The sequence below is a fragment of the Panicum virgatum genome, chromosome 5K, assembly GCF_016808335.1.
Source record: "Panicum virgatum strain AP13 chromosome 5K, P.virgatum_v5, whole genome shotgun sequence".
Lineage (NCBI taxonomy): Eukaryota > Viridiplantae > Streptophyta > Magnoliopsida > Poales > Poaceae > Panicum > Panicum virgatum.
This window is the reverse complement of record NC_053140.1, coordinates 18,620,346-18,634,442: the sequence shown is the minus strand read 5'-3', so window position 1 is coordinate 18,634,442 and position 14,097 is coordinate 18,620,346. Positions and strand designations below refer to the sequence as shown.

Genomic DNA, 14,097 nt, shown 5'->3' with positions numbered 1-14,097 from the left:
TAGAAGAAGGCTCAGGCTGGAAAAAGTCCAAGGCCCGGCAGAGGATAGGTTCATACATAACCAAGAACAATAATTCTCCCAGTGGATGTAGGGTATTACGCTCCGGCGGCCCGAACCACTCTAGATCTTGTGTTCTTGCGTGCTTGCCTCAGTGCTAGATTAGCCTCACCACCTAGTGCTTTCCCGAGTCCTCTCTCACTGGGAATAGGCGGGTGCGCTCCGCCACCCGGCTGTGGGTACTCTAAAAATCCCACGACAGAGTGAAAATTTAATTGGATGTGATCAGTTATATATATCTCTAGATCTAAATTTTGGGTGGACTGTATCCTAACGAGTGCGGCGTCCGCGATAGGACTGCTATTCTTAAGAAATAGAAAAATAGTGATTATATTCAAATTTTTATCGTATTTGCATCCTTTCCGACTCAGCTCTCCAATTTGCTCTAATTTTAGGTGTATATTAATAACTCGTAGGCGAATAGGTGCACCTCCGACTCTTTTTAATTTAATAATTTATACATTTTGAAGACTCTTTTTAATTTAATAATTTATACATTTTGAAAAATAATTGGAGGTACACGTAAGTCACCGACTAGCACCCATGCTAGAACGTGACTGTTGATGTGAAGCCCCGTTCGCTCCAGCGAGTCACGTGAGCCAGCCAGCCAGGTGTGCGAGCGAGGACCCACGTAGCAGAACCTTTGAAGCCGCTCACACCCTGACGCAACATAAAAAATAAAAGAAGGTTGCCCACGTAGCACCTTTCTTTGACCCACGAGGCGGCGGCTGACAGCGAGGCTCAATGGCCGCCGGACACGTGCCCCGTCGCCGCGCCTCGCTGGCGGAGGCGCGGAGCATCCGTCCTCCCATTCCGATTCCCGATCCCACCAGCCCGCACGACTCCTCCCATGAAAGCAGGAAAGCGAGGAACACCCACCACCCACACGCCCCGCCCGGCCCCACACCCCCGCCGCCGACTTCCCGGCCCCACCGCGGCCTGCCCTCCTCCCGGCCCCACCCCGGCCCCACGGGTCAGCGAGGCGGGGCAGGCGCGCTTCCGCGGGGGGTGCCGACCCCAACCGTGCTGGAAACTTCCGTCCAAACCCCTAAAATGACTCGAGGTGGCGCGGCGCACCCAAACAAACTCGCCCCCGCCCCCCCCCCCCCCCCCCCTCCCCACGCCGCGGCCGCCGGTGCCCTCCTGCCTCCTTTTCCCCGTGCGCAAATTCGGCCGCGCACGGAGGCGGCGAGGAAGGCCGGCCGCGCCGCGGCTTCTCCTCCATTTGTCGTTCCTCTCGCGGGGCGGCGGCGCCTCTTGTGGGTAGGCCTGGGGGGCGGGCCCATGGCGGCGGCGGCGGATACGTCGGAGGCGTCCGCCGCCGGGATCGCGCTCGCGGAGGCCAACATCCACTGGGAGAGGTACGCACCCGACGCCCCCCTCCCCTTGTTCAGCAATAGGACTGTTGAAATTTAGAGGGATATTCTCTTCGTATCCTAGCCTGCGGGGTGGATGTCCAGGTGTTCTCCTCCTCAGCGCGCGGCACGGGGGTAGGATGAGAAATGGGGAACCGGTGGAGGTGCGGGTTGGTTCCAGGCATCCGATTCACGGCACGGGCGCATTGGATTTTTTCCCCCTAGCCCTTTTTTGTGTGTATCTTTGGCTGGGGGATCACGGGATAGCTGCGGTGGATTTGGACGGGGAACCGAAATTAGGTCTTCCAGTAAGCCACAAGCTTTGTTTTTTTAGCATCGCCGCAAGCTTTGTTCAGATACACTTAACATGTAGGGATGATTTGTGGTGCCATTCTCTTGTGGGAATCAGCGGCTGCTATTTAAGTATAGTTATTCTAATTGTTGGCAAGGAAATTAGTGCGAGTGGGCAGTCTGGTCAGCTGGTATGCAAATTTTCGCTAGCAAAATCCAAGCATACTTGAGCACCAAGGGGGACCAAAGTTCTTGGCTTGTAATATACACAAATTGTTATGAACGACTATACAGCACTGTCACATTTTAAGCGTCATTCCAGAGGCCTGAATTTTCAAACTTATATGGATTCATACGGAGTTATCTTAGATCTGTTCTCAATTGTGTCAGTCTTATATCTGCCCTAAACTGGTATGTGTGCATGATTTATGGTGACGTGCATGTACAGATTTCTGTAGAAATTACTGATATGTCGAAGTTCATATTGTGTGATGGGTGTGTATGATTATAGGCTCATAAATTTCATATGCCTTAAACAATCATAATTTAACACTGGTTGTTTCTGCATTTTTCTTTCATCTGTGATGAGAGGGCCTGTGATTTGTATCGGAAAATATCACGCCTTTAGCCTGGCAATTTGTGTAAATACACATAAGATATATAAAGAGATTATCCTTGTTCACATACTCTTGGAACTGATATAGCTATCTTCTGTATCACACTGAAGGTTGGACAAGACGAGGTTTCATGTGATCGGGGCTATCCTGTTTACAGCCCAGCAAGGTGCTCTGCACCCAACAGCTGTTGTGAAGACTAGGATGCAGGTTGCTGAAGGGGGGCTTGCACACATGTCTGGATTTGCTGTTTTTAGGAGGATATTGAGAAGCGATGGCATCCCTGGTGTTTTCAGAGGCTTTGGCACCTCTGCAGTTGGAGCTCTACCTGGGCGAGTACTTGCTCTAACATCACTGGAGGTCTCCAAAGAAATGACATTTAAATACTCAGAACGTTTTGATATGTCAGAGGCATCAAGAATTGCTTTAGCAAATGGCGTTGCAGGCCTAGTTTCGAGTATCTGTTCAAGCTCATATTTTGTGCCTCTAGATGTGGTGAGCATTCTTTCTTCCTAGCTCTATATGCTTATAAGTCCATCTGTCATGCTTAGTGCCTTTGAATTAGATAGCTAACATCAATATTAACAAGTTTTTCATATGCTAATACATTTGCTTCCAAAGGAGGAAGTATAACAACATCAATCTGATTAACATAGCAATCAACACAGAAACCTATTTGGCGGAGGCTTTGCCTTTGAGTGAGTGATATTTTTCTAGTGAGGCTGCTCATGTTGCAATTGCTTGAAAACTTGTGAACTGTTTTTTCTCCTCAGATAGCTTAAGTTTAAGAACCACATGTAGTTACATGTTACAACGTGATCATTATGCCGTGTCATGGAGTTCCTAGATGACTGTATCTATTTATCTGTACTCTGTAGATAGCAAGGGCTGACCATTTCAGGACCAGTTTATCCATTTAGGTCCATTTTCTTAGACAACATTATAGTTTCTCTCAACAAGCGTATGCAACATCATTTTTCTGTATGGTATCCTTATTTTACTATCTAATTTACATAATGCTCTTTCATATCGCTGAACTTACAGATTTGCCAAAGGCTCATGGTTCAAGGATTGCCAGGTATGGCAACATATAGAGGCCCATTTGATGTGATAAACAAGGTTTTCAGGATGGAAGGGATCCGGGGGCTTTACCGAGGTTTTGGAATCACGATGTTGACTCAATCCCCAGCTTCTGCCCTTTGGTGGAGTGCATATGGTGGTGCTCAACATGCTATCTGGAGGTCTGTCTGTTTTGTCTAACATTTATCGCTCCTTGTCCACAAATGTATTCGAGTCATACTTGATTGATATTCTTGCAATCCTAAAATAGGAGCTTGGGTTATGGAAATGACTCGCAAACAAAACCATCTCAGTCAGAACTTGTTGCTGTCCAAGCAACAGCAGGAACAATCGCTGGTGCTTGCTCGTCGATTATCACCACACCAATAGATACCATCAAGACACGTCTTCAAGTAGGTTTATTTGTTCTTGTGAACATTTGGTTATGTATCTTTGCAGAGTGTACTTTGCTGTGGCATTTATCATGTTTTCTTTGTGATAGCACGTTCTGCTATTTCTTTCCTAGCATCCCAATTGTTTGGTAATATCTTCTTTATTAGACAACATTTTTGGACTAGAAAGTTGATTCATTTCCTGAGTGTCATAAGCTCACAGTTTCTTAGCTGAGGTTCTTCCTGATAATTTTAAGCTCACATATCACAAAAGGTAGCAAAACTATGCTTCCAGTCCCCTTTTGGTGGTCATGATTGTGCAACAGAGGATATACTTGTGGTTGTAACCGGAAGGTGCAGGATAGAGTTTGAAAGGGCTATGGACCTAGTGCTCTTTTATATCCTATGTTACTAACACTTGTTGAGAGAAGCTCTGAAGCACTAGGTGCAGGATAGTGTTGGAGTAACATAGATATAGTGCTGTTTTTCCTGACTTGTGAAATATGGGTAGCTTTACTATATGGTATCACAATTCAATTTAGGATGGAGTAGGACAAAATCTCTGTTATTCTAAGAAGCATTTGAGATCGTGTTTTTAGCTCTTAACTTAGGTGAATTTGATTGTGTTTTTAGCTTATTGTTCCTCTGTCCAGGCCATTGCCTCAGTTTTGCAACTGCCCTCCTATACATCATTATGACATTTCAAGGTTGGCACTGCAACATTTTTGTTGTTGCCGGTGTTAGCAGACAATGTCAACAGTACATGGACGATCATATCATACCTTAGGTATGCAGGTTGTCTTTCAGTTGGATGTTTAGAGTACCTTTTTTCTAGGATAGGATATGTACTTGAAACTAAGTGTTGTCAAAGTTAAGGTACCTACTTTATTATCATGTGTGATACTTGTGAGAATTCCATCAAGTGTTAAATATCTGCATCTGATTTTAGGTTATGGACAACTACGGTAGTGGCAGGCCATCTGTCATGAAAACTACCAGGCTGCTGCTAGACGAAGATGGCTGGAGGGGTTTTTATAGAGGTTTTGGACCAAGGTTTCTTAACATGTCTCTCTGGGGCACATCAATGATCGTGACTTACGAGCTCATAAGTAAGCCAATTTTTTTAGTAAATATCATTACCTGTGGATATTGAGTCTGAAGGTTATTAACTCTTTTTTTAAATATTCCAAACCTGCAGAGAGGCTCTCGGTGAAGTCGGAATAATACTTTTTTGACTTCTTTCCCAACAGAGGTGATTAGTTCAATCAAGATCATCTTTACCAATACAGGCTATCTAGTGAGTTGCTGCACGACAAGTATCGGTGAGTATTATGATCGAGTAGGATACAGAGCTATCACGTAGTTCATTAGTTTCATAACATGCTTCTGTATGAGACTTGCGATGTATATATATGTGCTGAAGGCTAAAGCCTCTCTAGGGTGTAATGGAAACAGGCTCATAGGCTTGTTCTTGCTAATGGAGCACCTTTTTGGCTTTTTCGCTGTACCTGTTAATGGTTCAGCAACATTTTGGCAACAAATTTAGCATCATTTTTGTTCAATGACGAGTTCTCCAGTTGTTGCTTACGCTGCTTACGTCCTACTTGGAATCGGAATCTACCGAGACTGTTCGTTATATGTGTATCTTATTCTGGTGTTTCTGTGCTTGAGTGATGAATCAAACCAGCAAGAGGGACGAGGGTTGCTACTTACCAGTTCAGTACTTGAGGGCTCGACTGTGTTTTTTCACTCTTAATCCATTGCAACATAGATTCCAGTAGTTGTGCACAAGGCGTAGGCGTGAGAACTGCAGAGCCAGAGGTCTGCCTATGTCGCATGGTAGTTGCACTAGTCTCCAAAGGATCAGTCTTTATCCGTCCTTTCAGTCAAAGTTCTAGCTCTCATTTTCATACATTTTGTGAATACAGAACATGCCAAACGAGGATTTGTCACATTGTTTACGTAGTATTTGCTATTTGTCACATGTTGGGCACAAAGTGTGTAACAACTATCATACGAGTACTTTGCGCGCGCCTTGGCGCGCCCTTGGCTTAATTTTTTTATATAAGTAAATCTTAAATTTATATGCTTGTAATAGAACATTTAAGCAGCACAGATACTATTTATTTATACTATAGGAATCTAAACGAAGAAGTACATTTGCACATAATGATATTAAAGCTGACATCTATGATTTGCATTGAAATTTAAATGCAGAAGTACATATCAGTAGGGAGATTCTACAGCTAAACATTTTTTTGGTCCTGATACATTCTATCATAAAGTCCTTTGGGTCTATGGCGGCTCTTGTTACCAGTAGGCTTAGGCATCCATTTTTTTTCTTTTTCTCAACATGAGTAAATATAGAAATCATATATTTATAATGCCACATGTGATCTACAGAGAAGTATCATTTAGTCTCCTAGTACGAATCTAAATACATAGGTAGATTTGTTTACAATGGTAATAAAGCTAACAACTATGTTTTCCCCCTAGTAGCTACACTAAAATATTTTATTGGTAACTGAGAAATTGGATTATAAAGTTCCTGGAGTCTCCAGTTGCTTTCATAAAGCATTTGTTGCACATGGTCTCCTGCAGGCCATTTAAATTTTAAAATATAAGATATCAGTTCAGTTGTGCTTCTGAAATAGGTAACAGAGTGTGATACCTGTAATAAGGTTATATTTATTAGTGCTCTAGGAAGTGACATGATTTTCCTTTTTTTTTGGCAATGAAGGCTGGAAGGATATCATTCGTTGAATTGAACTGAAAGAGGTATGTTTTTTCATGTAGAAGTTGTTTGGCAACATTTGAATTTAGAAAATTTTTGGTAGCATCCCAAGCTGTGTAAACGACTTGAGCACAATACAGTACATATGTCATTAATAGGTGCAGTAGAAAAGAGTTTTGGGGCTCTGAAACTAAAGGAACCTCCTAACCTCGGGACACATAACCAAAATACAATGGTTCATACTGTTGTTGGTGAGATAAGAGTGCCTAATAATCTGTATAAGATATTACACAGAAGCTGTTCCATTTTCTTTCCAAATGGTATTGACTGGTAGAGCTATGGCCATGGAATAGCTGAGGGTGTATTGGTATGGGAGAGAGGTAGGTTTCAATATAGCTGATGAAGCATTTTGAAAATGGGCACCATATAAGGGGCTGCAAATGTGGCGAGGATGATTGCTATGATTAAACGAATAAATCTTTTCGTATTTCTTTGATTGTGATTGCCCTGCGCGCATATTCTTTTTTAAATTTTAGGAGGAATCAGCTAATGATGGGCAGTGAGGGGAAAAGGTGAATTATCGAATAACTTCCAAGTTTTAGGCATGCTGGTCGATATAATTGAAGGAAAATATAGTTGTGTAAGTTTGGAACTGTATGAATGGAAACAAAATAAATTTATTATTATGATTTTATACATTTGAGAACAGAGCCATTGTGTTTGAGTAGTTACCTAGCATTTGCACTTTCATTCTCCGGGTTCGCGATTAGAATCTGCAAATTAACAAATGTATAAATTTAGCTTGAATAGGTGGAATAGATTATATATGAACTGGGTTAATGTAAGGCTAAAAAAAAACATGATGAGTCATTCAATCTATCTGTATCTATAGTGTAATAATCATCTCTAGTATCGGTTCACAATTGGAGTTCTACTCAAAAGTTTCTGCAACCATATTTGGATCTTCGAAGAGACATGGTTTTCGTTTTTGTAAATAAATGCGGATAATTAGCATTTGGTAAGAAATAACGGACGGTGAATACCAATTCTATAGGCATTTATTTTGTTTACATGGATCTTGGCTGGATGAAGTATCCTGTAGATCAGTGTCTATCCATGGTAATACACATCACGCCATATATGACACAGTACATACTCGCAAAAAAAAAAGACACAGTACATTGTTTTGGATACCCTAAAAACCGATAGACACAGGTGGTAGTTTAACATGGGCAGGCATATATATTTTATAATGTAGTAAACTAAGAGAGGCTGCAGCTGTTCATAGCCTCATGGGAAAAGAAATAATCATCCCAGAAGGTAGTGCACATCAGGACTGCATGGTCTGTAGATAGCTTTTCTAACTGTACATGGAAAGGAGAAAGAAAAATACTTAACTGGTTCAATCCATTGACATTCTATGGCGCCCAAGTAGCAGCTAAACTTGAACAGCACTCGAATCTCCTCAACCCTGCTTCTCTCCTGAATAGCCTACATAAATAATAAAGACAGCAGATGAGTTCCTGAAATGTGCTTTTTAATTTCTGTTACTGCAGAACTACATGCACAGTAGGTATTGGCGAAGCAAAATTTTTCCAAATGAAAAAGTGTAGTATAGATACGGAAATCAAAAGCATACTTAATCTGGTTTTATATTTTTCATTAAGTCTGAAACAAATTTTGTACCTTGCCTGAAGCTTTTTTTTCGCAAAACTTAACTGAAGAAAAATAAATGCTTGATGAGTAGATAGGAAACCTGCTGGGACACAGAACTGGAACCTTCTACCAAGAGCAAACCCTGGTGAGGCATGTGCTGCACATCAATTTCAAACTATGATAAATCTGTTTTAAAGGTTTCAGTGATTTAAAACTATTTGACATGTAATTGTCAAAAGAGTAAAAGGGTAGCAAGCTTAGAATTTTAAACAGTCACTTACCTGTAACTTGGTAAAGTCCACACTATTAGTATCATGCCTGCTGTTTTTTGTGTAGACTCTGAACCAATATTCCTGCAAGGATCATTTATCTATCGCCTAGGCATCTTGTTTTGTTGTGATCGATGCAAAGCAATTGGATTTAATTATGCTGCAAGGGATAGCATACTTCTGATATAAACGGTGCAAATAACTTGATTCTAGAGTCTTTGGCATTCTGATCTACTAAGCAATAAAGATGAAGAACCCAGCTGGTATACAAAATAAAGCGGAAAGAGAAATTGAGGTTCTTTGGAATATTGAAGGACCGTATAAGCTAAAGAACAAAAAATTTCTTTTTCTTTCCTCTTTGTTGCAAATGTATGGATATACGGTGAGTAGCTAAAATACATAAATCTGTTGTCTAAATGCAGTAACAAAAAGTTGCAAAAATATGTATTAGAACTTTGAATAGTATGCATACCTGTATGTTGCTGTTCAGTGGTGAGGACCACTTCCGTGGCTACACTGCAGGATGCAAGCATTGACCGACTGGCTTGCTAGGCTGCTACCCTGTGTTCTCATAGAGTTGTTCCTCGCCCAAATCGGACTACTGCATTCTGGGTCAATCTTCTGTCCACCCAAAGGGTAAAGGAAGCTAAAACACAGAGGTGAATCTTACCTTGCCTGGTGAGGAAGATGAAGGGAAGGGAGGAGAGGGAGGACGGGGCATCCATGGCCACAAGCAACCCGTGATAGTCGCCCCGCGCAGTTGTGATTGCATCCGATAGGAACCAACCCAAAATGCGTGCAAAGAAAGGGGAGCCGATCACCTGGCCTCCAACGACTGCATGGCTGGCAGCGAGCTCTGGAGCGTTGGTAGGGCGCTCTGCTGGCCGTGGTCGCCGAGGACCGCGCAGGCCCGCTGCAGCTTGTTGACGAAAGAGATCAGCCTCTCCATGGCCGCCGTGCCGGGAGGGTACGATCTGTCCGGGTCGCGAGAGGCGGCGTGGGAGGCGAGATGGAAATGCGGAAAGGGAGGTGCGGTGGAGGTGAGGTGAGGCCGACCGCCTAGCCGCATCTAGGCGCCGGTCGTTGAAGTCGAGCTAAGGGCTTCGGGCGGAGGTCGCCGCGCTGGCCGGGGCGGGGGACCAGGCAGAGAGGCATGGGTAGGGGGAGGGGGAAGTTGAGGTGGAGGGGGTGGGAGGAGTGGAGGACGAGGCGAGGGGACGGGTTCTGCGCCGCAGAGGAGAGGCACCCCATCGCGGTGCGAGGATGAGGTCGGCGCCGACGGGTCAGGGAGGGCCCGCGGCCGGCGGCGGGGCAGAGCAGGCCCGTGGCCAACGAGCCCGGGAGGGGCCGGCGCGCTCGGTGGCGTGGCACGGCTCACGAGGAGCGCGGCAATAGCGACGGCGACGGGTCGACCATGGCGGCGCGACCGCGTTTCGGCGCCGGCGATGTGCGAAACAGAGGGAAACAACCCGGACGGATCGAAGGCTCACCGAGTATTCGATTTTGCACGTGGGTGGGCAAGGTGGAGGGCTGGAGGAGGGTCGTCGACGACAGACCGGAGCGACGGGCGAAACTCTAGTGGCGGCCGGCAGTGGCAGGATCGATTCTGGCGGATTCGGCCGGGGAGCAGCTCGACCAGGGCTTGGGAAGCTGGAAGAGGTGGCGAGGGAGGTGTTCACGTGAAGAATCGAGAAGGGGCTGCCGGAGATGGTCGGAATCGACTAGCGAAGGGAGCTCGGTTCGGTCCGAGCCGGAGGAGATTAAGGAGAAAGCAGCGTGTGCTGATAAGGCTCACATGCTGTCCAGAAGGCACCAGAATCTTCCGTCTACCAGAATCTTCAGAATCAACGACGACCGCATGATGCACATCGGGTGGCCCAAATTAATTTTGCTATCGTGGCCAGTCTGGTTGAGCTCCGAGCGGTGCGTCTTTAATATATAGAAATGAGTTTCCTATTAGGAAAGAAGTTTTGTTAGAGAAAAGAAAACATCTACAACGTCACAATCTCAGCAAGTCGTGAGCTGATCTTGCAGAGAATCCGGGCGGCCTTCCTGCAAGCAGTAGACCGGCGGCTCCGTGAGCGTCTCCATGACCCCGTACGCGTTCCAGCAGAAGGGTTCCGCGAGCCCCGCGGCGCCGCGGCCGCCGGCCGGCAGCAGCTCGACGCCGGACATGGCGATGCCCGTGCACGCGACCGCGTCGCTGCAGGCGAGGCGGATGGGCGCGCCGCCGCGCGGGTTGTAGGTGCCGCGGATGTCCCGGTACGCGACGCCGTCGACGCGCACCGCGGAGGTCTGGTTGGCGCACCCGCTGCCTAGGCAGTAGTACTGGTCGATGACGATGCAGTTCCTGACGTTCTGCACCCGCACGCCGGTGAACTCGACGGCCGACACGGCGCCAGCGCCGCCCTGCCACGTCTTGATCCGGAGGCCGTTGTCGGAGTCGACGATCCGCGCGTTCCGGACCGTGACGTTGGACACGCAGGCGCGCGTGTTGTGCACGCCCAGGCTGCCGATGCTGCCAGAGAGAAAGGGGTTGCCGCGTCAGCTGCCACGCTAGAGGTCGACGCCGCCGCCGCCGCGCCGGCCAAAGAAGAACATCGGCGACAGGCTGCTGCTACCTACCTTATGCCGTGGCCGTGGCCGCATGTTATGTTCTCGATGTGGACGTCGGAGCAGCCGGCGCCGATGGAGACGCAGTCGTCGCCTGCGGTGACAGACAGGTCGAGCTCATTTCAGAGGTCCGTCGATGGCAGCTACTAGTAGCTACTTGGTACAAATTTGGTTCCCTGCAGCTTCGTTCACCGTACCGTTGTAGATCCTGGAGTTGAGGATCTGGACGGCCGTGGTGTTCTCGACGTGGACGCCGTCGGTGTTGGGGCTGAACGCCGGCGAGCTCACGAAGAGGCCGTCGACGAGAACTCGCGCGCAGCCGTCGAACTTGAGGTGGAACTGCGGGCTGTTCTCGATCCGCAGGCCGCGCACAGTCACGTCGTTGCTCAGGACGAACCGTATCAGCTGCGGCAGGCACAGCCAACAGGGTGAGGCCACCAATGGCTTCGACAAAAAAAAAAAGAAACAGAGCCAAATCCAAGTGGTCGGACGGCGAGAGCTTGCTTACTGCTGGGCTGTCGCATGGTCCGGGCAGCGTCGATCCGTTGGGGCCCTGAGCCACGAACGACACAGACACGTCACCACATGCTTGCTGATCGAGGTAGCTAGGAGATCACGCCGTGGCAGGCTGACCGGCGGCGGCGGGAGAGGAAAGGATAGGAGAGCGAGCGAGCCACGTACCCGGTGAGGCTTGCACGGGAGATCCCACCACTCCTCGCCATTGCCCTCGATGGTGCCCTTCCCCGCCAGCGTCACGCCGTCGGCCCTGTAGAAGACGAGCCACTGCCTCCGGCTGTCCGCCGCCGGCCAGCTCGCCGGCCCGTCCGGCGGCATCAGCACGCCGTCGATCTGCAGCGCCCGCCGCCGGCATCGGTTAGGAATCGCACGCCTGGAGTACTACTCAAATAGTAAACTGCGTTTAATTCACTACCTGGAAGGTCAGCGCGGGCTTGCACGGCCCGGCGAAGATGGTGGAGGTGATGGTGAAGACGCCGTCCGGCGGCACCAGCAGCGTGGCCCCGGAGGAGCTGAAGGAGCACGCCGCCTTCCACGCCGCGCGGAACGCCCGCGTGTCGTCGCCCGAGGCGTTTCCCGACGCCCCGAACGCCCTCACGTCGAACACGGCTGATGAGCTGTCCTTGGCAGGCGCCGGCGCCGGCGGCGGAATTGGCTTTGACACGGCTGGAGGGAGCGCCGGTGGCCGCGGTGGCTGGGCTGGCGATGGCGTGGGGGGCTTGGCCTGGGCGTGTGGCGGTGGCTTGACCGTCGTCGAAGGCGCCGGTGGCTGTGGCTTGGCAGGGGAGGGCCGCGGTGTCTGTGCAGGAGCTCTGGTTGATGTCTTGGCCGGAGGATGTGCCGCCGGTGGGCTTGCCGTGGAGGGCCGCGGCGGCCGTGCTGGAGATGGCTTTGGTGGCTTAGACTTAACCGGCGTGCAGGGTGCCGGTTTGGCATGCGAAGGTGACAATGACGGCGGCTTTCTGGGAGACAGTGACGGTGGCCTCGCCGGCGACAACGACGGTGGCTTAGTAGCATGAGAATGCGATGGTGCTCTGGCTGGCGCGGGCGACGGCGGCTTGGCGCGAGAGCGTGGCTCGGTTGTCTTGTTCGGCGGTTGCTTGGCTGGAGTGGGCGCCGGTGCGCCGGCCGGTGCCGGCGAATGAGGATGACGCGACGGCGGGGAGCACGGCATGTGGTGCCGACGGCGCGGCGCTGGCGCTGGCGCTGGCGCGTCACCGGCGTCGGGGGGCGAACCCGGCGGCTCGGCCGGAGAATCGCCGTCGACGTCGGGAGGGAGCGCGGGGGCAGGGGGCAGGGCGATGTGGCCGCCGCCGTTCTCCGCGCGGTGGTGCCTGCTGTGGTGCCTCCGGTGCTTCCGGTGGTAGTGCAGCGCTCTGCTCGCGTCGGCGGCGACAGGATGGCAGCACAGCACTGAGATCAACACCAATACGGAAATGAGCACCGTCGTCACCAATGGCACCGGACGAGGACGCAACTGGGGACGCGTGCGTTTCACCGGCGGCCTCATCGGCGGCGGCATTGCAAACAATGGCAGCGTGTATAATAAGGCTCTTAGTCCAAGCTCTGGCTGCTAGTAAGCTATGGTGCTGCTTTGGTTGGAGGAGCTTTGGAGGGAAATGAAGATGCTATATATACATGAGCTGCGCTTTGGTGGTTTGAACGTATGTGAGAGCTTCAGCTTGTTGCAATCATGGAACCGTCATGTGAGATAGCAGCGGTAGTTCCGATCGATCCGGCTTCCTTTTCTGCTTTTCATGGATAGGATCCTGGTAATCTCTTTCTCTCTGTATGACGTGATGTGAAAAGATGCTCAATGAGTGTACGTGTCCTGTGAGTGCCTGAACTGTACTCGAAAGAAAATACCCCGTGACTGTACGTGTTAGGTGGTAGCGATAGAAACATACTGAACCTGCAGTAGGAGTTCGAGGAAGATTTAGGGTTCGCTGAAAAGATGGTCTGACCATGCGTCGTTCCCGAACGCATGTTTAGCCGTGGCTCCAGGCTCCAGCACGCCGCAAGTTGATTGCTAGGCGCCCATTTGTTGCGCGCACCAACGAATGAAGGACATGCTAGATGCTATAGTACCTCACTAGCTCTGCCTGCTACAAACTACAGCTTGGATCTGCTTACCCATATATCTTATACTGTTTAAAGCCTCGATGAACGGTTGAATTCGTCAGTATGTATGAATGAGTAACTTGGATTATGCCACTTCACATGAGTCTAATTAAGGTCTCAAGCACGACTGCTTTGTTTGATTCACTGCGACTCCTGTCACGTGAAAACGAATGGCATGGTCCTACCGATTAGTTTACAGCTGCCAAGAAATTCAGTGCCTGTGTACGCTCCAAGGAAGAAGCTTCTAGTTCTTCACGGGATGGTCATACCATGGTGGGGGCAAATATGAGAACGAAGTTGGATGCCCAATCAGATCTTCACTTCGTGTTTTTGTGCAATAACCATGTCACATCTAGTTATCTGTTTTTGTGCTGCTTTTTTTTGTTTTGTTTTGCAATACTACTAAAATACCTGTAGGCA

The 14,097-nt window shown here is 48.9% G+C and overlaps 2 protein-coding genes across 4 annotated transcripts; one reads left to right on the top strand and one right to left on the bottom strand.

The window, feature by feature from the left end:
- Positions 1-1,166: 1,166 nt before the first annotated feature.
- Positions 1,167-5,355, top strand: LOC120706808 (solute carrier family 25 member 44-like). Of its 2 annotated transcripts, none has more exons than XR_005688438.1 (6): positions 1,167-1,418; positions 2,431-2,812; positions 3,362-3,558; positions 3,648-3,789; positions 4,422-4,555; positions 4,718-4,877. XR_005688438.1 is itself a non-coding variant. In XM_039991539.1 (6 exons), the coding sequence occupies exons 1-6, from the start codon at positions 1,342-1,344 to the stop codon at positions 4,990-4,992; spliced, it is 984 nt and encodes a 327-aa protein (XP_039847473.1). In that variant the 5' UTR covers positions 1,167-1,341; the 3' UTR covers positions 4,993-5,355. The 2 variants fall into 2 exon arrangements, 1 of the variants encoding a protein (XP_039847473.1); XM_039991539.1 differs by lacking the exon at positions 4,422-4,555 and adding an exon at positions 4,967-5,355.
- A 583-nt stretch (positions 5,356-5,938) lies between these two features.
- On the bottom strand, positions 5,939-13,254 carry LOC120706807 (polygalacturonase At1g48100-like). Of its 2 annotated transcripts, XM_039991538.1 has the most exons (12): positions 11,972-13,254; positions 11,722-11,889; positions 11,549-11,593; positions 11,238-11,445; positions 11,053-11,134; positions 9,098-10,945; positions 8,900-9,028; positions 8,440-8,587; positions 8,189-8,315; positions 7,901-7,993; positions 7,235-7,275; positions 5,942-6,363 (listed from the first exon to the last, which is right to left on the bottom strand). In XM_039991538.1, exons 1-6 carry the CDS (start codon positions 13,076-13,078, stop codon positions 10,435-10,437), a joined length of 2,121 nt encoding a protein of 706 aa, XP_039847472.1. In that variant the 5' UTR covers positions 13,079-13,254; the 3' UTR covers positions 5,942-6,363; positions 7,235-7,275; positions 7,901-7,993; positions 8,189-8,315; positions 8,440-8,587; positions 8,900-9,028; positions 9,098-10,434. The 2 variants fall into 2 exon arrangements, with proteins under 2 accessions (XP_039847471.1, XP_039847472.1); XM_039991537.1 differs by having other exon boundaries at positions 5,939-7,275; positions 8,259-8,315; positions 8,900-10,945.
- Positions 13,255-14,097: the final 843 nt, after the last annotated feature.